Consider the following 19,377-nt stretch of genomic DNA (forward strand, 5'->3'; position numbering starts at 1 on the left):
ATCATCGCTAGCATCATCAAAACATCGGAGATTAAAACGCTGAATCTTTTACGCTGAATCACACCCTATTTATATTCTAATTCACTTGCATGTTGCTACAAATGCAAATAGCACGGTTATTACGGACTTTTCACGGAGTACGTATCAACCAGCAAATAAAAGACATTTTTGACTGGATAAAATGGAATAGAATGTAAGTACAACTCAAAGTATGTACAAAATTGATATGATAACGAATGCTACGTACTCTAATTTGATCAATGATGCAGATTGCTCAGAAAAATGCCCGTGTATACCCGGAGAGAATGAAGCAGCCTATTTGGAATTGTGGAACACTATCGCGTGCTCATAAAGATGTCTAGAAGAGGAATTTCCTTAGCGATTCAGATCCAGAGATTCGTCGCGCCGCTGCTCTTTGCAGTTGACTCCGATTATCTTTTTCGCACGCATAGCTGCGCGTGACCTGCAATTCTGCTATGCTGGGACAAGCATGGATCGCTGACACGCAGGAAACGCGATATTACTCTCTATAAAAGAAAAAAAGGAAAGAAGAAGAGAATAAAAAAAAAAAGGACAAATATCTGTGTGGCGCTTGATAACGGCCTTAATTATCATCGTCTTTAGGAATCTCCATTTTTATCTTTCTTAGAACGCACTTTTTTTTTAGCATCCTCCTTTACGTCTCTTTTACAGAAATGCAGCAAATTATTCACGAATCTCGCGTTTTCACTGTCAAAAATAAAAGAGGGAACGGAGAAACCAAAAAAGAACATTGCGCAATGTAATTCCGAAGGAAATTTTGTTATGGAGAATAATATTAATGTCTGCAATGTGTCATCGAACGACAAGAAACAAAGCAAGAAACAAGAAAATGAAGAAAAAAGCGATAAGATAGGTAATAACTGTAAGAGAATGTTCGCTGGAATATAATTTAACAATACGTTTGGGACGGATTGCTATGATAATTTCTCTCTTATGTTTTTTTTTTCATAACTTCGATGACGCGGTATTGTAATTCAACAGATGAAGAAGCATGTAAAGATATAATAAGCTTCGTCATTCGTGGAATTACAAAATGAATTTCCACGTTGAATTTGACTGATCATGTAACGAGGGAATTACCAGTGTATTATGCACAATTAGAAGATCTTTTGGTGATTATCGGTAATAGGGGAGAATTCATTTATTCAAATTGTCCTTTACCCACGCGATGGAACGACCCTCCATGGATGCGGCGTTGATAAATGTTCAGCATCGTTCCACGAACGAGGAATTTTCCTGCTATAGGTCATTGCACCAGGAAGTGAATGGAAACTCGGTCTTCCAATGAAACTTGATAGAAATTACATTACATTTGAAAAGAGGACAGAGAAAGCCAAAGAACAATCGCACGACCTTATATACTTCAAAGGCAAGGAAAAAATCTCTAAATTTTTCATCTCATGAAATTGTTATTATTATCGCGAAAACTGAACAAACGGGTAAGTTTTCTCTTTAATTTTTCACTTGACGTTGCAACTACACAGATTTGGTTGCAAATTGTATAAATTTGAGTAGAATAGCTACAGGATACGCATACATATGCATGTAGATAAGAGGATTGAAATTTTAATACAGTGATTGCAATATAGCGTTTTTCAATGTTTTCTAACAAAATTATTATCATGAAGGTGAAAGAAGAAACTGAAAAAAGATATGTGCGAGTGTTTCCTCTCTCGCGAACAACGACGTTATTGTTAAGTGAAAAATTGAGGAACGATTGGTAAATCGTTAAATGTCAAGGATGAAAGTGATTCCACTCTCTTTCCCCTATTTCACAGACCTTATAACGAGAGATTGACATTAGCCGAGAGCGCTTTCTAAACAGGAAACAAAACTCTAAATTTTTCAACTTTGACTGTAGTTTAGGAGAAATTAAATATTATTCGAACGAGTGTTTCAGTTTAGACAGTAAGATTAAATTAATAGTAAATCCTTAAAATAATTTAATAGTAAATTCTAAATGATTACATGAAGAATGCTGAGGGCCTAATTTTGAATATGCAGTTATAAAAGTTCATAAATTAAGCCTCTTAATTAGTTTTTCTTGCAAATGAAAATTTGACCAACTCACGGACATTCAAATATTAGCGCCGCGTAACGGTGAAACGATGGAATTAAAAATCTATTGCTGTCTTTGTTGCACAATACTGCCTTGTCTGTTATCTATCTTTGTCACAGAATGTTACTTTCAATGCAACAGGTTCGGAAGGAATAGACATAGGCACGGTACAGAATAGACGTTACATCCAATGCATTTCTGTGTTTACCATTTTCGTGTCACATTCTACCATATCGATTTAGACAAGTTTTGCACCGCAGCGCTATTCGGTGCGACTGCAGTGCAAAACTTGCCTGAATCGGTACAACAGGATGTGACACGAAAATGGTAAGAGCCCCCTAATCGTGGGCCGAAAAAATACATTGTATACGTGGTCTATTCATATATCTCGTCTGCAACTTGATATAATTCCTCAATTTACCGTTCTTAAACGTAGAGTGAGCTAAAAAACCAGTGAGTTTTTATTATGTCGGTATTTCAGATCCCCGACCACGAAAACCCGTAAGGTGCTAGGTCTGTTCATATATCTCGTCTATGCCCGTACCTTTGGGCGCGGGCGCGAACGCACAACTCGGGCGCAGGCGTAAGCTCGAGCGCACAACACAGGCGCAAGCGCAGGCGAAAGGCGCGGGCGCGGTCGCATAAAACAGGCGTTGGCGCATGGCGCGAGCAAGGGCGCACAAAACAGACGGGGTAAACGTACACTAGAAGTATTTATTCATAAATTCATGCTTTAAATTAGTAAATTTTTGTTCAAAGAAAGAGAATGGGTTATTTTATTAATAACTTTAGAATTTTAATTTAATATTAACTTACATGAAACCATCGTAATACCGTAAAATGTGGCTAGAACTCTTCTATATAATTCTGATGTATACTAGAATTCTTTCAGTTAGTTACTAGCTTCACATTTCAATATTGAAAATTTGACAACACTATAATGGATTTTAAAAATCATATTTCTGGTACATTTTACTTGATGTAGTTAATTCCGTTGTTTAAGCACAAAGTGCGCTAAAATGCCACCGATTTTTTAGTATGTCGGTATTTCAGAGCATAGGACATGAAATCCCATAAGATGCTTGATCTATTCATATACCTCATCTCTAATAAAAGTAAATAAGTGATTGACTGAGAATTCAGTGATTTTTTGTTACCTCTTGTCAGAAAGTATACGAAATTTATGAAAAGTGTATTTACGGCGGTTCATATTTAAATTTATTACCACCTGTTGTTACGGGAATAGTCGTTACGGTTAAATTCTTGTGGCAGGATTTGCCAGGTGATTGCCATTTGCCGCGTGGCACGTCCGAAAACGCACGAAAATTCCCGATTCAATAGAACTGACGCATCAAAGCGCCAGTCGCACGTCGGACGTCGCTCCGTTTGCATCGTAGTAATTGTCCTGTCCTTGGGGTAAGTAACTTGCTTCAAATACACGCATCCTTTTCTTTATTCGAACTTCAAACACGTTAATTAATTTCGTAATATGACAACCTTTTATTTAAGTTAGACATTTTTCTTTTTTATCGTTATTTTTTGGTGTTAATCTGTAATATATTTGTTAAATATAATTTGAACAAGAATAAAGATATAGAAATTAATATTGCGAAACATTTGTATACTTTTTCATATTGACTTCTTTATGGTTTTACGCACTCACCATAGATCAAGTAAAACTTTTCATTTATTCTCTATTTTCTAACTTTTTGAATCGCTTTTTGACGTGTAATATATTTTAATGCAGTTTCAATGAGTTAGAATTTTGCTTTGCGAAGCAGCTGTCGCTATCCCTGTTATTCATTTATACAGGTGTTCATGGATTTACTGTCCAGCATTTTTTGTCATAAGCGGTAGATGCTATGGAAAAATGAAAGAGGACAAAGTTTTGCTGTTTTTTTTTATACGCAGTATGGTATATAGAATTTTAGTCATATAGTTTTTGAGAACTTAAAATTTCTGAGGTGACTTTCAATTTTTTAAATGCTATATTTTTTTCATATATTCAACAATGCACCATTCGAAGGCCTTCGCACCTATACAAGGTCAGAAGTGAAAGAAATAGTTTGAATATTTCGTATTGATGTACTGTTTTATGTTCAGTCCATGTCCAATATGAATACTTTTTTATACTTTTGGTGGTTTTATGTTTGGTAATTAGGTTTGTATTGTTACCAACTGTTAGATACATATAAAAATACAAAACTATCCAATAAGATCAACGGTATTATTATTTATGACATGAAGGTATTCCGGGCTCAGCATGTCACATTAGAAATTTTTTACATCCCTCAAATACAGACAATTCTCAGAATTTAACTAGACTAAATCTCAGTTAGTTTCGAGTGCGAAGAGTTTTTTCGGCTCGATATTAATTGCCGTTACTATGCAAATCGTTTACTATACATCTCCTTTTAGTATAAACGATTTGAAACAAAAAATAAAAAATGCCTGTACATCGCAAGTATTAGTAGCAGAAAACCACCAAAAATGTATTACATAGAGCATAAGAATGTATTCTGACTAATCATATTGAACGTGTACTATTATTCTCAATGTAAAACACCGGTAAGTACATACATCAATAACGCAATATCTAAACTATTTCTTCTGTTGTTCTTGATCTTGCGTAAGTATGAAAGTCATTGAATGATACGTCGTTCAATTCCTCTTCTATCCTATCTGCTTTCACGTAATATAAAAAAAGGCATTCCGTTTAAATAATTAAAAGTTCTCAAAAAATAAAGTATGACTAGAAAAAAATATTATTGTTTTCAACTTACAATTCGTCAGTTTATTAATATTATCAATTAGTGAATTATTGTGTAACCTTGATATAAATCCTCCCTGATTTAACTGACCACGTTCTGACCTCGATTAGTTCGCGAGGCATCGCCACCATGTACATCACCGGTGATTGTATCAAACTATTATGCAGTTTGAGAAGGTGATACGAGGTTCAATGGTGTTTGAAAAGTTAGATGAAAAAGATTAATTTCTTTCCATGTGATTTTTAAACTTGGTTGAAGAACTTTGTGTTCACGCAGTCTACATATGCTTGTACGCTAATAGTGTGTGAAGCATCAAACAGAAAGTTAACCAAAAATAGAAATCCAATGATGTTTCGTAATATAATAATTTGCTATTAATTATGATTTTTTTTTTTTATTAATTTAATTCTACATTTATCAAAAACGAATGTATTGTAAATTATTAATACTTACTACGTTTTCTAACGCTAAGTAACCTTGAGTCATTAAGATTATGTTTATTGACTGTTCTGCAAAAATAGTTGGTAATAAATAATGATAAAGTATTTAAACACAAAGTACTGATACAAATACTTCTACGAATTTTACATATCTACGTATCTTGTACGTATTTTTTCAATAATTTTTCCTGGCGTTCAAATGTTCCTCGTGGTAGTTAGGTTACAATATACATACACATGGAAATCTTTTACATTAGCCCTTACAAAATTGTACGTGAGATAAGAGAGTCTTCAACGCTTCATTTCTCCCCGATGAGAGTTGATTTAATCCACAACCGTTGCCATCAAAATTCGATCTCGTTCGTGTATTATATCTCTGGTGAGGAAGAATCTTTTTAATCGTACCACATATTTTTAACCGCAAGTGTTAATTACGTCAAACCAATTTTTAATTGTAATTTTTTTTCTGCTAGTCAAGATATTAATTTCACGCTGACAATCCTCGATTAATTAATTAATGAATAGTGATCCTCATTTTTTGCTGTAGAAGCTATGAGAGTCCACTATGACGTCGTGGTGCATTATTAAAAATGCGCGTTATTTTTCATTTACGAGCTGCAAGAGGATTAGGAGAATGGAACGAAAGTGCACAGGTGCGCGAAAGCAGACGATTCAGTGCAGGTGAATTAGCATGTGAATCGTGTGTGGCTTCGTTCTTCGTAAGTGTATCAGATAGTCGTGAAAAAAAGAATAGAAAATGCCTCGGTCTCCTAGTGCGTGATGAAAGCTCGTTCGGGTTCGCCTACTGTCAAGGATGCGTGATATATATAACAAAGCACTTATTTAGAAACAATGTGTCCTTTTCCAGCTGCGTCTGCTCTTCCCCCTATTATGGCTGCGAAATTCCGCTTTGTTTGATCACGCGTCGCTGACCATTGAGAATTCGTCTGCATTGGAACAACGTATGCCTTTTATTATCTTTCGACCACAATTCCTTTCGCCGTTTGAATTTTGTTCATTGAGTCATTATTCACGTTGAAGTTCCTCTGTGAATCATTTATTATAAAAAAAAAAAAGAAAACAAATAACTTACAATAGATTTTCCTTTTTTTTTTTTAGAAATTAGCATTTGCATGAATCTACTTACGTCTTACACTTTATTTAATTATTGTAACATTTAATAATTGTAACATTCTTGCAGAATATACTATAGTAAATAATATCTACAATTGTTGAAACGTTATAGAAGCTGATAGAACCACGTGTGAAACACGCAGTGCCATCTTTGGTTTTTAAGCTTAAGCGTTATTCGGTATTTGTCCAGATAATCGTTCTAACTAATTGATTTAAGGCGGATCGCGTCGGATAAAAATATCATCAGATCAGATAGCCAGGTTAGGCCAAGGTGTTAATGAAATAAATCTCAGTCAAGCAACGAATTAATTATGAAATACTATTGTGCATGCTGATATATCGTTAACGGTGACACAGGAACGCGGCTAACGATTCTATCCGAGGTTCTCGCTATTGCCATTACGGTATGTTTGCATGAGTTTATGACTCACTGGCAACACGATTCTCGTCTCACGATATCGGCTCGCCTATATGGGAACGAACGATCCTTTTTCCGCGATTACGTAACACGGTCTCGGTTGCTAGTCTAATTATCTCGACAATGTAAAAAGACGACGCACGAGTTCTTTTTAAAACGCAAATAATTAGCCGACAAATGTTATCTACAAGGACTTTTACATGTATTTTTGTGATTACGATTTTTTTTTTTTTAAGCAGGTTCGTTGGTTAGTTTAACAAAATGGAAAGAATATTTTTGCATGTCCTTTAAGTTTACACATTTGCACAGTTTAGAATACTAAATGATTAAAAATATTTTAAAATTCATATAATTTGCGAGGTTACGAGCATTGAAGATACCTGATGAGGCTTTAAACCGGTTCTTCTGAAAACGATTCTACCTTCGAATTTTGTTCGCATTACTCTTAATAATCGATTTTCTCGATATTTGACATTAATTAATGTATCTTTTTCAACTTGCTCTCTAGAACGCTTTTCAATTATGAACTTCCTAGCCGATTGTAATTTTTTGCAACGTGATCGGTAGGATTCTTTGTAAAAGATCAGTTGTTAATTCTTCGATCAACAGCGAACATCTTTCTTTATAAATTATCAAGGTGATATGAAAGATAACGAAATGATGGAAAGAAGAGAGAACGAGCGAGAGATTAAATAGCGCAGTTAGGTAGTGTACATGCTCTCGAAATCACGGATTCGATCTAATCGTTGAAAGCGGTTGATGGTGATCGCGTGAAGGTTGTTCCAATTAATATTAAACGACCTGCGAAATGATGAGATACTACCGTACGTGCGAGTACGGTTTAGTAACGGACCATGCACTCGTTACTATGCCCTCGATACGTTCACAATTCTGTGTTTTATATCAAAACATTTACATTTTTAAAATCTAGATAAAAAGTTCCTTTTCCATTCGTTGTGCTATTTCTTTTTTTTTTTAGATTCAGTCTAAAAAGTTAGCACGAAAAATAATGTATGGAATGTATGGAAGAATTGCGTTGAATTTCAAGTGTGTATCGAGATTTCGTTTCTCTGATCATATCCTTGTTCAGAAAGACAGGTCGTTGACCGCGCTTTATGGTCCGAGGTGCCAACGCTCCATTCTAATGTAATCTCCATTGTAACTCCGTTGTCCACCCTTTTCCCTTTGTTCTTTCTTCTAATCCTGCGTATTTCTCACGCGTTGTAGCGTGCACCTTTAATTAACCTAAACCGATGCTTTTAATTTCCTAGAATGGAACAAAAGGTTAACCATTAATCTCTCACGATCGTGACAACGATCTCTAACGCTTAAACTTTCCATATTATAACGCAACACGTCTGACTGTGAATCCTTACGTCGCACGCTGTTGTGTTGTATCAAGTTCGTCGGCTGCATCGTGCTCGCGATCCTCCTCGGCTCTCTAATCGCGTCGAATGAATTACAAAACCGGCGTAAGCGTAACGTCTAATTACACAGTAGCTACGCAACGCGTGGACGTAATGCGTAATGAGTATATTATTCACAGAAGGTGAAGTAGCTGTCCTGAGTTCGTTGACCGTGACAACAGATAGGCCGGCTCTTACTTTCTCGCGCGCGGTGACGAAACTCAACAACGCGCCACGGAAAGAGTGTCTAGACTCTTGAGTTTAGACGTAGCCCCGAGCCAAGCCGTCGTCGATATGCGAGGAAAAAAGAATGGTTCGATGATTCGCGTACGTGTTACATGCTTTTACCTGATCTCGTATTCCAATGTCGCCTTCCTCGATTCAACGACGAGTCAAATAGCAGAGGTCTGATTGTTCGACTCGCTTATAACCTCTTGCGCTAGTAACTGGTTCACGGACCATAACGTCTGACCAAACTGTGTACAATAATCGTCTTCTTTTTGAATTTATCGGTATACATATCACTGGATAGAAATTGCTGAGAAGTAATAAAGTTATTATTTGTTTTGCCTGGGTTGTATTTCAATATACTTAAAACTGAGAAAATATTGCAATCTTCGACCAAATATTCTCTACGTGCGTGGCACGTCATTCCAGCGCAGGAGGTTAAGCTTTTGAACATTCGTGATAGAATCGTTCGAGTTAATTTCTCTCAGTCTCCCTATTTTATCGGCGGTTCGTCGGTTCTGTGACACAAAATTTCGTTGGTAACCACGTGACCACTCACGCGTGTCTCCCTATTCCTGACCCTCGGCTCCACCTGTCGTTTCCTGTTTCCCCTTCTGATTCATTCACTTTGTTTCATCGAGACGTTGTTGTCGTGGTTTTCGTAGCGGGCAAAGTGACACGACGATTGAACGATCCGAACGAGCCCGCTGCTCTTCTGCAGGGAACAAGGTGAACGAACCGAATGATTCAATCGTTCCTGCTTTACCAATACGGAAATTCTCTCTGCTCCACCACGTCGCGCTGCGAAAAGTAAGCTTGCCGTTGCACGGTAACGGTTAATTATTTTTATCGTGGCAGAGCTGGTTGGCTCTATATATGTAGGCTCGCTTAGAATTATCAATGTGTTTATCGGTAATTGCGTAATATATCAACTTAGGCTGTCGTAAGTCATTCTACAGCGAGGAACGTCTTAGGACGACTATCTGTAGATTAGCGTGATGTGCAGCGTGATGACCCGTGTTTCAAGGATCGATGCCAAGGATCTACCGGTTACTTTTACCGTTACTATACTCCTAACGGGATGCTGGGAATGCGGCGGCGGAGTGAACTAGCCGAAACCATTGCCTTCTCGCGCTTTCTAGATCAACCGTACTAGTGTGATTGGTTGATATTCACGACGAATTCCTTTTTCGTTCATTTTTAACTGTCTCCTGACTCGGTTTATTAAATCGGACATCGGTTCCACGAAGATGTGATTTTTCAACGAACGATGAAAGAAGGAAGGTATAATACGATATAACTAGCCAATGAAAAGATGTAACTGGAAGCAAAGGAAAAGAAAAACTTCCCGTGAAATCGCTTTGAGCTGCTTATTCAGAGCATTAATAAATTAGTCGTGGTCACAGCGTTGTACAATTCACGGTCATCGGTAAGCAGCGTAACGTAATTTAGCCGACTTAAATAGTGAGGAAAGCGATTTGCAATTGGAACAGATGTACATGTTTTTGCATTTATATTCGTCTATATTTAGAAACATGTATATATTTATTAATATATTAGAAAATATAGTAATACGTGATTTGAAAATGCTTCAAATATTATACGTACGGTATCTGAATCCTTATCGTGGAACTTATTCGTAAAATAATCCATGGATCATGTATACTTGAAATTACGATGATCCAGAAATATCTCCAAAGTATAGATAAAATCTCTTCTGATGATGAAATACTATGTTTTGCCGTGCGTAATAACGTGGTATTATGTGTTAATCATATATCCTTAATTTCCGCGAAAAAAAAAGAGAATGGTAGCGATTCTTTCATGCTGATGCAAGTCATTTTACCAGCAATTTCGTCGAGGTGAACATGCAAGCGTGTCGCTTGAAAGCACACCGCTTTGATTCGCCAAGGGCCTTTTCAAAATTCTGTCACGGTGGCATGGACTTCGTGCAACAATGATGCACCAGTGTGTGACGACTTTGTTCAATTCAGTGACTGTCACTTAATTAATAATAATAGTAATATTATTTTCTACCAAAAAAAAAAAAAAAAAGAAAAAAAAATTCGCCGCTCTTCTGGATTACGTTTGTTAAAAGGAAGAGGTAACATTACACTCCTATACGACAGTTTTGCTACCATTTCTTATCTACGTCGTGATAACGTTCGATAAGAGTCCAGAAATTTCGAATGAGAGCGTTTATCTCAATAATCAGAAATTTATTGAACCAATTAATCAATTTAAAATTCTATCTGTATTTCTATCTTCTAACTTTCATATTTCTTTTTGCGGTGTGTTGTTAAATAGGTAGGTCGTTATTTATCACTCTGCGTGATTTACCAAACTTGTGTCTGATCAGTGGAACCACACGTCCTTCGTTTGGCACCTCGTGTTCCGTCGAGGGTCATCTTAAGTCCTCGTCGAACGGCTTTCACGGTGGCACTTGTGATGCTTCTTCTATCAATAACGCAGTGAAAAACAATTCTGGTCTGTCTACTGTAAGACAATGCCTCTTATTTATCTGCGATTAATCTGTGAACTGTAGGACGTAGCAGGTTACACTTCGATTTGTTTGATTCATTTAATTAAATCGTAGCGATTGTGCCATGTATGCACATCACGATGAAATTTTTAATTCAATCTTTTAATTCCAGACTTTCTCGTTTTCAATAGATACTAATTTGTACCACCGCTATTTGTAGATACTAATTTTTATTTTCAGAAAGATCTATTTAGATGCATCGAGCGATTAAGAAACAGCTGTTTCGAGCAATAAAAAAAAAACAAAAAAAACAAAAGAATAGAAAGTTAAGCCTTGCCATGCTATTTATCTCTTATCTCGAATATCGGGGCAGGCAACCAACTGTTCCAATTATCAAAATCAATTTGCTACTTGATGAATTTTTTTCTTTTTTTATCAATTATTGACGAAAAACTGCGCGTCGTGATCGTTTCTTTTGCGTCACGGCGTAGTGTGGGTTTTCGTTTTGTATTTGCAACCTCGCCACCGGAAATCTACGAGGATTGTTCCTTTCACCGGAAACGTGCCTCCGTTTCCACGGGTGAAAGTGGCAAGGTGTTGAGCGAATTTGTAAATGAACATTTCGTTTGTCCTACCCTTGTTCTTTCTTCTTTTTCTTGTTTTTTTCGGTATAGTAAGTTTCTACGTAGTTACAGCTCATGCGAAACCGAGTTGAGTGATGTGCACTGGTTCAAGTGTGCCTGTTGTTACTTCCACCGTGTAATTAGTTCGTTACCTTTAAAAACTCGAGTCATGAGATTGATGTTAGCAGAAAAGAAGATATATCGTTCTCTATAAGCAACAGTTAAAAGGCGCACGATTATATCTATTGTTTTGTCGAGGGGAAGTTGTAAATTTCACTTTCATCCTTTTTAAGTGATAACGGGTCGTAATTAGAGCTTGAAAATATTTTCCACTTTGTTGTTCTTTCGATTTTCATCGACGTTGTCTTAAAAGATTATTATTATAAGATTAAAAGTGTCTCGATAATATTATATGAAAAAGTATATAAAGTATTTAAGGTACTTTTTATATTTGTATGATATTTTAATAATATTTTATATAAATAATGTTGTCTTAAAAAATTATTATTATAAGATTAAAAGTGTCTCGATAATATTATATGAAAAAGTATATAAAGTGTTTAAGGCACTTTTTATATTTCTTATGATATTTTAATAATATTTTATATAAATAATATTATCATCTATATTATTTAACATAGATAGTATTTTATATTTATATTTCTATAAAAGTTCTATTTTTTTTTCTTACTATACAATTATGAATTTGCATAAAAATTCGTAATCATTTGCAGATCTAAGTATAATTAACGCATTTAACCTCGTATATTGTTGTAGTTTCAGAGTGTAGACCAATATGGAGAATCAGCAGGTGTGGGTGCGAGACCCTCAAGAGGGTTTCATAATCGGCAAGTTCATGGACATGGTTGACGGGGATGCGTTAATCGTGCCGCTGGATCCGAAATATCCCCAACGCACCTGTCCGCTGGACGAAGTTTACCCTGCTGGGGAATACACCAAAGACGTTGAAGACAATTGTAATTGCACCTCTACAAATTTTTACCTCTTCTTAGTTCAAACAATCAAATTGAATTCTTTGAAGTGTCATGAATATTTATTTTTATGATTCTATCTTTTTTTCTCTTTTTTTTTTCTTCTTGATATTGAAAATCGGTACTATGTGTCGGGTTTCTTAATCGAATGGGATCTAGATAATAATAAAACGTGTTTCACGATATTCGCATGTAAAGGGGGAACGTGACTCGCAGGCGTTCCTGTCAGGAACGGAAGTCTTTAAATCCTTGTGCAGGTGACTCTCTTTTTTTCTCGCTTTTCAAAATCCTACCTTCACTGGTTTGCTCTGTTTTTCGTGTTCCCAGGCGCTCTGATGTACCTGAACGAGGCCACGTTACTGAACAACGTACGGACTCGTTACTTCAAGGATAGGATATATGTGAGTAATTGCTCGCAAATTGCGGTGCACTGTTTGAAACAATTGGGAGATCACGTTCCTAAATAGCTTTGTGAAATATGGGCCAAATGCGTTTTATACGAACAATAACTTACTATCTTCAAAAGATATATTGGATCTTAAATTAAATCTGCTACTGATTTTTTTTCTCATTATCATGAATAACATGACGTCTTTATTGATAATTTACAGACATATGTTGCCAACATCTTAATCGCTTTAAATCCATACTGTGAGATCAAAGATCTTTATTCTCCTGAAACGATCAAGGCTTATAAGGGGAAGTCTTTGGGTGAGACGCCGCCTCATGTTTTTGCTATTGGTACGTATATATTTATCATTAAACGTTTCAGTAATGTGGATCAATTAAAAAATTCCATTCTCTTCTTTTATCAGCTGATAAAGCGTTTAGAGATATGAAAGTACTGAAGCAATCGCAAAGTATCATCGTTTCTGGCGAATCGGGAGCGGGCAAGACTGAATCTACCAAGTATCTGCTTCGATATCTATGTGACCTATGGGGATCGACGGCTGGCCCGATCGAACAGAAGATCTTAGACGGTACATTCTACAAAATGGAAGCTATATTACAATTAAAACACGATAGATGACAGTTACATTACTGTGCATGTTCTTACAATTAGCAAATCCGGTGTTGGAAGCCTTTGGTAACGCGAAGACTAAACGAAACAACAATAGTTCTCGTTTTGGCAAATTCATGGAGGTTCATTTCGATTCGAAATGCCAAGTAGTCGGCGGTTACATTTCCCATTATCTCTTGGAAAAGTCGAGGGTATGCCTTCAGAGCCCCGACGAGAGGAACTATCATGTTTTCTACATGATGTGTGCTGGAGCTCCTCCGGAACTTCGTGCGAAACTTGGTATTACGAAACCGGACGATTTCCAGTACCTAAAGAATGGTTGTACGCAATACTTTTGCAACGAGGAGTCAGAGAAGAAGTTGAACGATGCTCAAAAGAGCCGTGATCAAAGCATGAAAGGTAGCTTGCACGATCCGATTTTGGATGACGTTGAAGGATTCACTGCCATCGATCAAGTAAATACCAATATTATAATTAGTATTTACAATTAGATCCTTAAATTTTCAAGATTTTTAATAATCGGGTATTTATTATAAACTGTTTTTTTCTTTGTTGAAAAATTGCTCATTTTATATTTTTCTCCCTCTTGCCGATTGGATAATTTTTTAAACTCAGGAAAAGGCAACGGTAATTTGATAATTTTCTTAGCTATCAACCTTCATTCTTCTCATTTTATGCAATTCTTTTTAATTTTACTAATCTCTTCATGTTGGTTCGCAACGATGTTTTTCATTCATAAAAATTTTTTAATGAATATCGTATTTTTTTACATCTACATGTAATAACTGTTCTCTCTTTTCACGAAGGCTTTGACACGACTCGGTTTGACTGAGGCTGAAAGAATGGAAATTTATACGATGGTTGCTGCGGTACTCCATCTTGGAAATATCATGTTCGAGGACAATCCTGAAGATACGAAAGGTGGTTCTAGGATATGCGCTAGTTCCGAGAAAGCGGTGTCAATGAGCGCGAAGTTGTTGGCTGTCGATCCCGAGGAACTCAGGCAAGCTTTAATCTCGAAAGTGATGCAAACTAGTCGCGGCGGTATCAAGGGGACAGTTATTATGTAAGTTTATATAAAAATCAGAAATAGAAAGAGAGAAAAGCTTAAGAACTGACCTAATACTTTAAGGATACCACTGAAAGTTTACGAAGCCAATAATGCCAGAGACGCTCTGGCTAAAGCCATTTACAGTAAATTATTTGATCATATCGTAGCACGTATCAATAAGAGTATCCCTTTTAAAGCTTCGAGTTATTACATTGGAGTTTTGGATATTGCAGGATTTGGTACGTATTACATTTGTTTTGTTATGTTGTTTCTATTCCTTCAATCTATTAATCAGTGTTTTTTTTTACAGAATACTTCAAAGTCAATAGTTTCGAGCAATTTTGTATAAATTATTGCAATGAAAAGCTGCAGCAGTTCTTTAACGAGAGAATTTTAAAATACGAGCAAGATCTTTATGCAAAGGAATCCCTTGATGTGCCGAAAATATCTTATGTGGACAATCAAGACTGCATCGGTAAGTGTAATTATCGATTCGTCGTTTCGTCGTTTAAAATCGCAGATTTGTTTCCTGGATATCCAATTTTCAGATTTAATCGAGTCGAGAAACATGGGAATTTTCAGTCTCTTAGACGAAGAATCAAAATTACCAACTCACAGTTTCGCACATTTCACCAGCGAAGTCCATCGTGTTTGGAATGGTCATTTCAGAATAACTCTGCCGCGTACCTCTCGTTTGAAAGCGCATAGAGAGTTGCGTGACGACGAAGGATTTGTAATACGTCATTATGCTGGTGGTGTTTGTTATCAAACGGTACTTCATCTATTAAAATAAACTCTATCAATTACTCTTTATAAGAGTTATTTTTATGACCGACGCGATGCATATATTATATGCTTTCTATATTTCGTATACTTTCTACATCACTTTCTGACTTTCTAGTCTTTGAAAATCTCGAACGATTTTTCACATTTTTTTTAGAATCAATTTATCGAGAAGAACAACGACGCTCTGCACGCATCCTTGGAAGCATTAATTCAAGAAAGTAACAATAAATTTCTTAGGACGCAATTCGCCAATAATTCTTGTCAGAAAGGAAAGCTTACTTTCATCAGTGTTGGCAGTAAATTTAAAACGCAACTTGGAGAATTGATGGACAAACTAAAAAGCAATGTAAGAGAGTTGCTTAAGTTATTTATGTTGACGTTTGTACCTTTCGTTAGAAGCTAATTACAGAGTAGATAAATTAAATTTTTCTTACAGGGAACGAATTTCATTCGTTGCATAAAACCCAATAACGAGATGGTAGATCATCAGTTCGACGGAAATAGCATTTTGGGACAGCTTCGCTGCTCTGGAATGATGTCTGTTTTAGAACTCATGGAACATGGTTATCCCAGCAGAGTTCCGTTCCAGGAATTATACAACATGTACAAATCTTATCTTCCGCCGGAATTGGCCAAACTGGATCCCAGATTTTTTTGCGAAGCGTTGCTTCACAGCTTAAAATTAAATAAGAAGGACTTTAAGTTTGGTATTACGAGGGTGTTCTTCAAACCTGGAAAATTTGCCGAATTCGATAAGATCATGAAGTCGGATCCTGAGAACCTGAGGAAGTTGGTAGCTAATGTGAAGAAGTGGTTACTTAGGTCTCGATGGAACAAGATGCAGTTTTGCGCGTTATCTGTGATCAAGTTGAAGAATAAGATTATTTATCGAAGGCAGCATTTAATTATCTTGCAAAAGACAGCAAGGATGTATATAACGAAGAAGCAACATCGTCCCCGAATAAAAGGGATCATGAAAATTAAGAATCTGAGCACGCAGTTAGTCGGTATGAAGGAAACCTCCAAGCAATTGAAGAATCGTGAACAATCTATCAACGATGTCAAAAGACTGCAGAATGACTTAGAAGCGGCAATTGAGAAAATAAAAATGACCGAGAGAATAAAACCGGTGGAGATCGATTCTTTGTATACGAACATGGTGAATCAGATGAACAAGCAAATGGCGTCGTTGCAAGATATGGTTAGACAACAGAAGATTGCTGAGGAACAAGCACGATTGAGGAAGATTCAACAAGAACTAGAACTCGAAAAGCAGAAAAAGGAAGAAGAAGAACGAAAAAAGAGAGAAGAAGAAGAAAATAGAAGAAAGAAACACGATATCGAGACGAGAAGGAAGGCAGAAGAGGAACAGAAAAAAAGGCAAGAAGAAGAAGATAAAAAGACTGCTAAAATTTTTGAGGTAAATACTTTATTTTCGATAAGATTATTTTCCCACTTATCAGTTATATCCTGATGATTTATCGTCAGAAGTGTAGCTTAACAATGTCTCCCATTTGTTCTGAAGGCTCAGTTAGAGAAAGAAGCAATGGAAGAAAGTAAATATCGTGAATTATTGGAACAAGAAAGAAGAGATCACGAATTGGCAGTCAGATTAGCTCAAGAATCAAATGGCCAAGTTGAAGATTCTCCACCACCTGTACGAAGGTATTGTATTAGACTTCGTTCTTATCAAAGTTCAAGCATTTGGAATTCGTTACTTCATTTTTTTTTTTTTTTTTTTTTTTTAATACTAATTGGAGGAAAGTAGTGCGAGCTATACGGGATAATAAATAAATATTGATTTAATGAAATGTTGCCAGCCAAATCATAACGAAATTAATCTTACTGATCATTGGAAAAATTTTTTTGGACAAAAGAATAAGACCTTATTTTGTTAAATATGTATATATAGCGGTTCCGGTGTACGAGTACCATCAAACAACAACCGACTAGCAAGGTATTGTAATATTCGTTGAGGTTTACTGCATGTACAACTAACATTTAATATTTTGTAATTAATTTACTATACATATACATATTTTTACAACGTATACATATTTTTTGTAATACTAACAATATCTGATTTCTATTGTTTGTAAATTGGTAATATAGCATGCCATCCATTTATTCTTCATGTTTTGAAATAGAAAGTGCATGTTGCTCGATGTACGTGCAAACTTCAAAAACAACTTTAATCAACAATATCTTATTTTCTTTTCAATGTAAAATATGATGAAAATAACGTTAATTAATTTTTTTTTTAAATAATAGATCGGAGCAGGTGCGTAACAATCAAGTAGCTATGGCTAATAAAAAGTATGACTTGTCCAAGTGGAAGTATTCAGAATTACGTGACGCAATAAACACATCCTGTGATATCGAATTGTTAGAGGTAAATGTCATTTGCAATCGTCATATCAATTGTAAGAAACTGTAATAAACATAACATTGACCATCGTGTAATTTTTATTTTATAGGCCTGTCGTCATGAGTTTCATCGAAGATTAAAAGTCTATCATGCGTGGAAAGCAAGAAATCGTAGGCGAACAACCATGGATGAAAACGAAAGGGCACCAAAGTCTATTATGGAAGCCGGTGAGACAGAATTTTATTTGTTCTAAAAGCAGGTAGAACACGCGGTGTGTCATATTAATACATTCTGATGGTCGTTTCAGCTGCGAAAACCTCGAGGTCTCATCTGAAACAGCCCATAGTTGAGTCGTCGCAACGATATTTCAGAATTCCCTTCGTTCGACCAACTGCATCGGGTCAACAAGATAATTCCAATGCGTCTTGTAAACGGGGATGGTGGTACGCTCATTTCGATGGTCAATACGTTGCCAGACAGATGGAACTTCATCCTGACAAGGCACCAATTCTGTTGGTGGCAGGTAAAATTCTAGATGTTCATTTCTAATTCATCTCATTTCTCCTTGTTTATTTTTTCTATAACACTTGAAATCACTGCATGCACTTAACGTTATCTGTCTTCAAAGACATTATATTCGAAAGATATTACACATTTCCTGAAGAAAATTCATTTTTGCGAAGGTATTGATGATATGCAAATGTGCGAGTTAAGCCTAGATGAGACTGGGTTAACAAGAAAACGTGGTGCCGAGGTTCTCGAACACGAATTTAATCGTGAATGGGAGAAACACGGCGGCAAACCATATGTTCCACCTTGCGATCGTAGGAAATGAGACCATTTCCGACAGGCGAGAATAATTTTAATATCGATTATTAATTAGATTATAAATTATCAATTAGATTATACATTTTTGTATCAATCTACTTTAAAGGTGAACCCATAGCACAGTGTTTTAAAATTTGTGTGCCTTTCTTATTACGTGACGATACTGTCATTAATTATAAAATTTTTCATAATAAAATTATAGAAAATTATAGATAATTATTAATAATAGAAAAATAATTGGATCTGTGACAGATCTATAGATTGGCGGGCCTGTAATGCATATACAGATGTCTGATGTCTGGTGCAATGTATATATATGCGCATCGGAACAGATCTTGTAATGTGATAAATCCAATTACTCGATATTCGAGATCAATGTAAAATTATGTTGAAAACTTATGTGATTAAAAGCGTGTTGATTCGTCTAACAAAATAAATGTATGGCATCAAGATTTATCAAAAAGTAAAGAACTTTTGCAATGGGAAAAGTATCATGGTTCCTTTGAGTAATATAATGCATCGTTAAAAAGACTCTCTTTGTTTATGTATAAATAATTTTACTTATTTACAATGTATTATTGCACATTTAACGCGAATTGTATGTACGTTTTTTAGTAGATATGAAAAAAACTTAATAAACAATATGTATCAATCATTCATGTTCATAAATAAACACTTCTCTTTTTGCACTTGTAAAGTATATTCAGAATAAAGATTCATAAATATAC

The 19,377-nt window shown here is 35.8% G+C and overlaps 1 protein-coding gene across 3 annotated transcripts; it reads left to right on the forward strand.

Moving 5' to 3' along the window:
- Positions 1 to 3,399: 3,399 nt before the first annotated feature.
- LOC122534410 (myosin heavy chain 95F) lies at positions 3,400 to 19,301 on the forward strand. Of its 3 annotated transcripts, none has more exons than XM_043665046.1 (18): positions 3,400 to 3,516; positions 12,387 to 12,580; positions 12,923 to 12,996; positions 13,207 to 13,336; positions 13,411 to 13,575; positions 13,659 to 14,071; positions 14,423 to 14,682; positions 14,749 to 14,906; positions 14,978 to 15,142; positions 15,216 to 15,439; positions 15,608 to 15,799; positions 15,890 to 16,873; positions 16,979 to 17,118; positions 17,366 to 17,410; positions 17,725 to 17,845; positions 17,931 to 18,048; positions 18,129 to 18,344; positions 18,505 to 19,301. In XM_043665046.1, the coding sequence occupies exons 2-18, from the start codon at positions 12,400 to 12,402 to the stop codon at positions 18,654 to 18,656; spliced, it is 3,738 nt and encodes a 1,245-aa protein (XP_043520981.1). In that variant the 5' UTR covers positions 3,400 to 3,516; positions 12,387 to 12,399; the 3' UTR covers positions 18,657 to 19,301. The 3 variants fall into 3 exon arrangements, with proteins under 3 accessions (XP_043520981.1, XP_043520970.1, XP_043520984.1); XM_043665035.1 differs by having other exon boundaries at positions 3,412 to 3,517; positions 12,381 to 12,580; XM_043665049.1 differs by lacking the exon at positions 17,366 to 17,410 and having other exon boundaries at positions 3,412 to 3,517; positions 12,381 to 12,580.
- The last annotated feature ends 76 nt before the right edge of the window (positions 19,302 to 19,377 follow it).

The sequence above is a fragment of the Frieseomelitta varia genome, unplaced genomic scaffold, assembly GCF_011392965.1.
Source record: "Frieseomelitta varia isolate USP_RPSP 00005682 unplaced genomic scaffold, Fvar_1.2 scaffold_147, whole genome shotgun sequence".
Classification (NCBI taxonomy): Eukaryota; Metazoa; Arthropoda; class Insecta; order Hymenoptera; family Apidae; genus Frieseomelitta; species Frieseomelitta varia.

Excerpts from the sequence above, each read along its gene's own strand:
- LOC122534410 (XM_043665046.1), top strand. The coding sequence starts at position 12,400 with ATGGAGAATCAGCAGGTGTGGGTGCGAGACCCTCAAGAGGGTTTCATA. Across the intron at positions 13,337-13,410 it reads GCCTCATGTTTTTGCTATTG|CTGATAAAGCGTTTAGAGAT; the intron begins GTACGTATATAT and ends TTCTTTTATCAG. Across the intron at positions 15,800-15,889 it reads TGGACAAACTAAAAAGCAAT|GGAACGAATTTCATTCGTTG; the intron begins GTAAGAGAGTTG and ends TTTTTCTTACAG.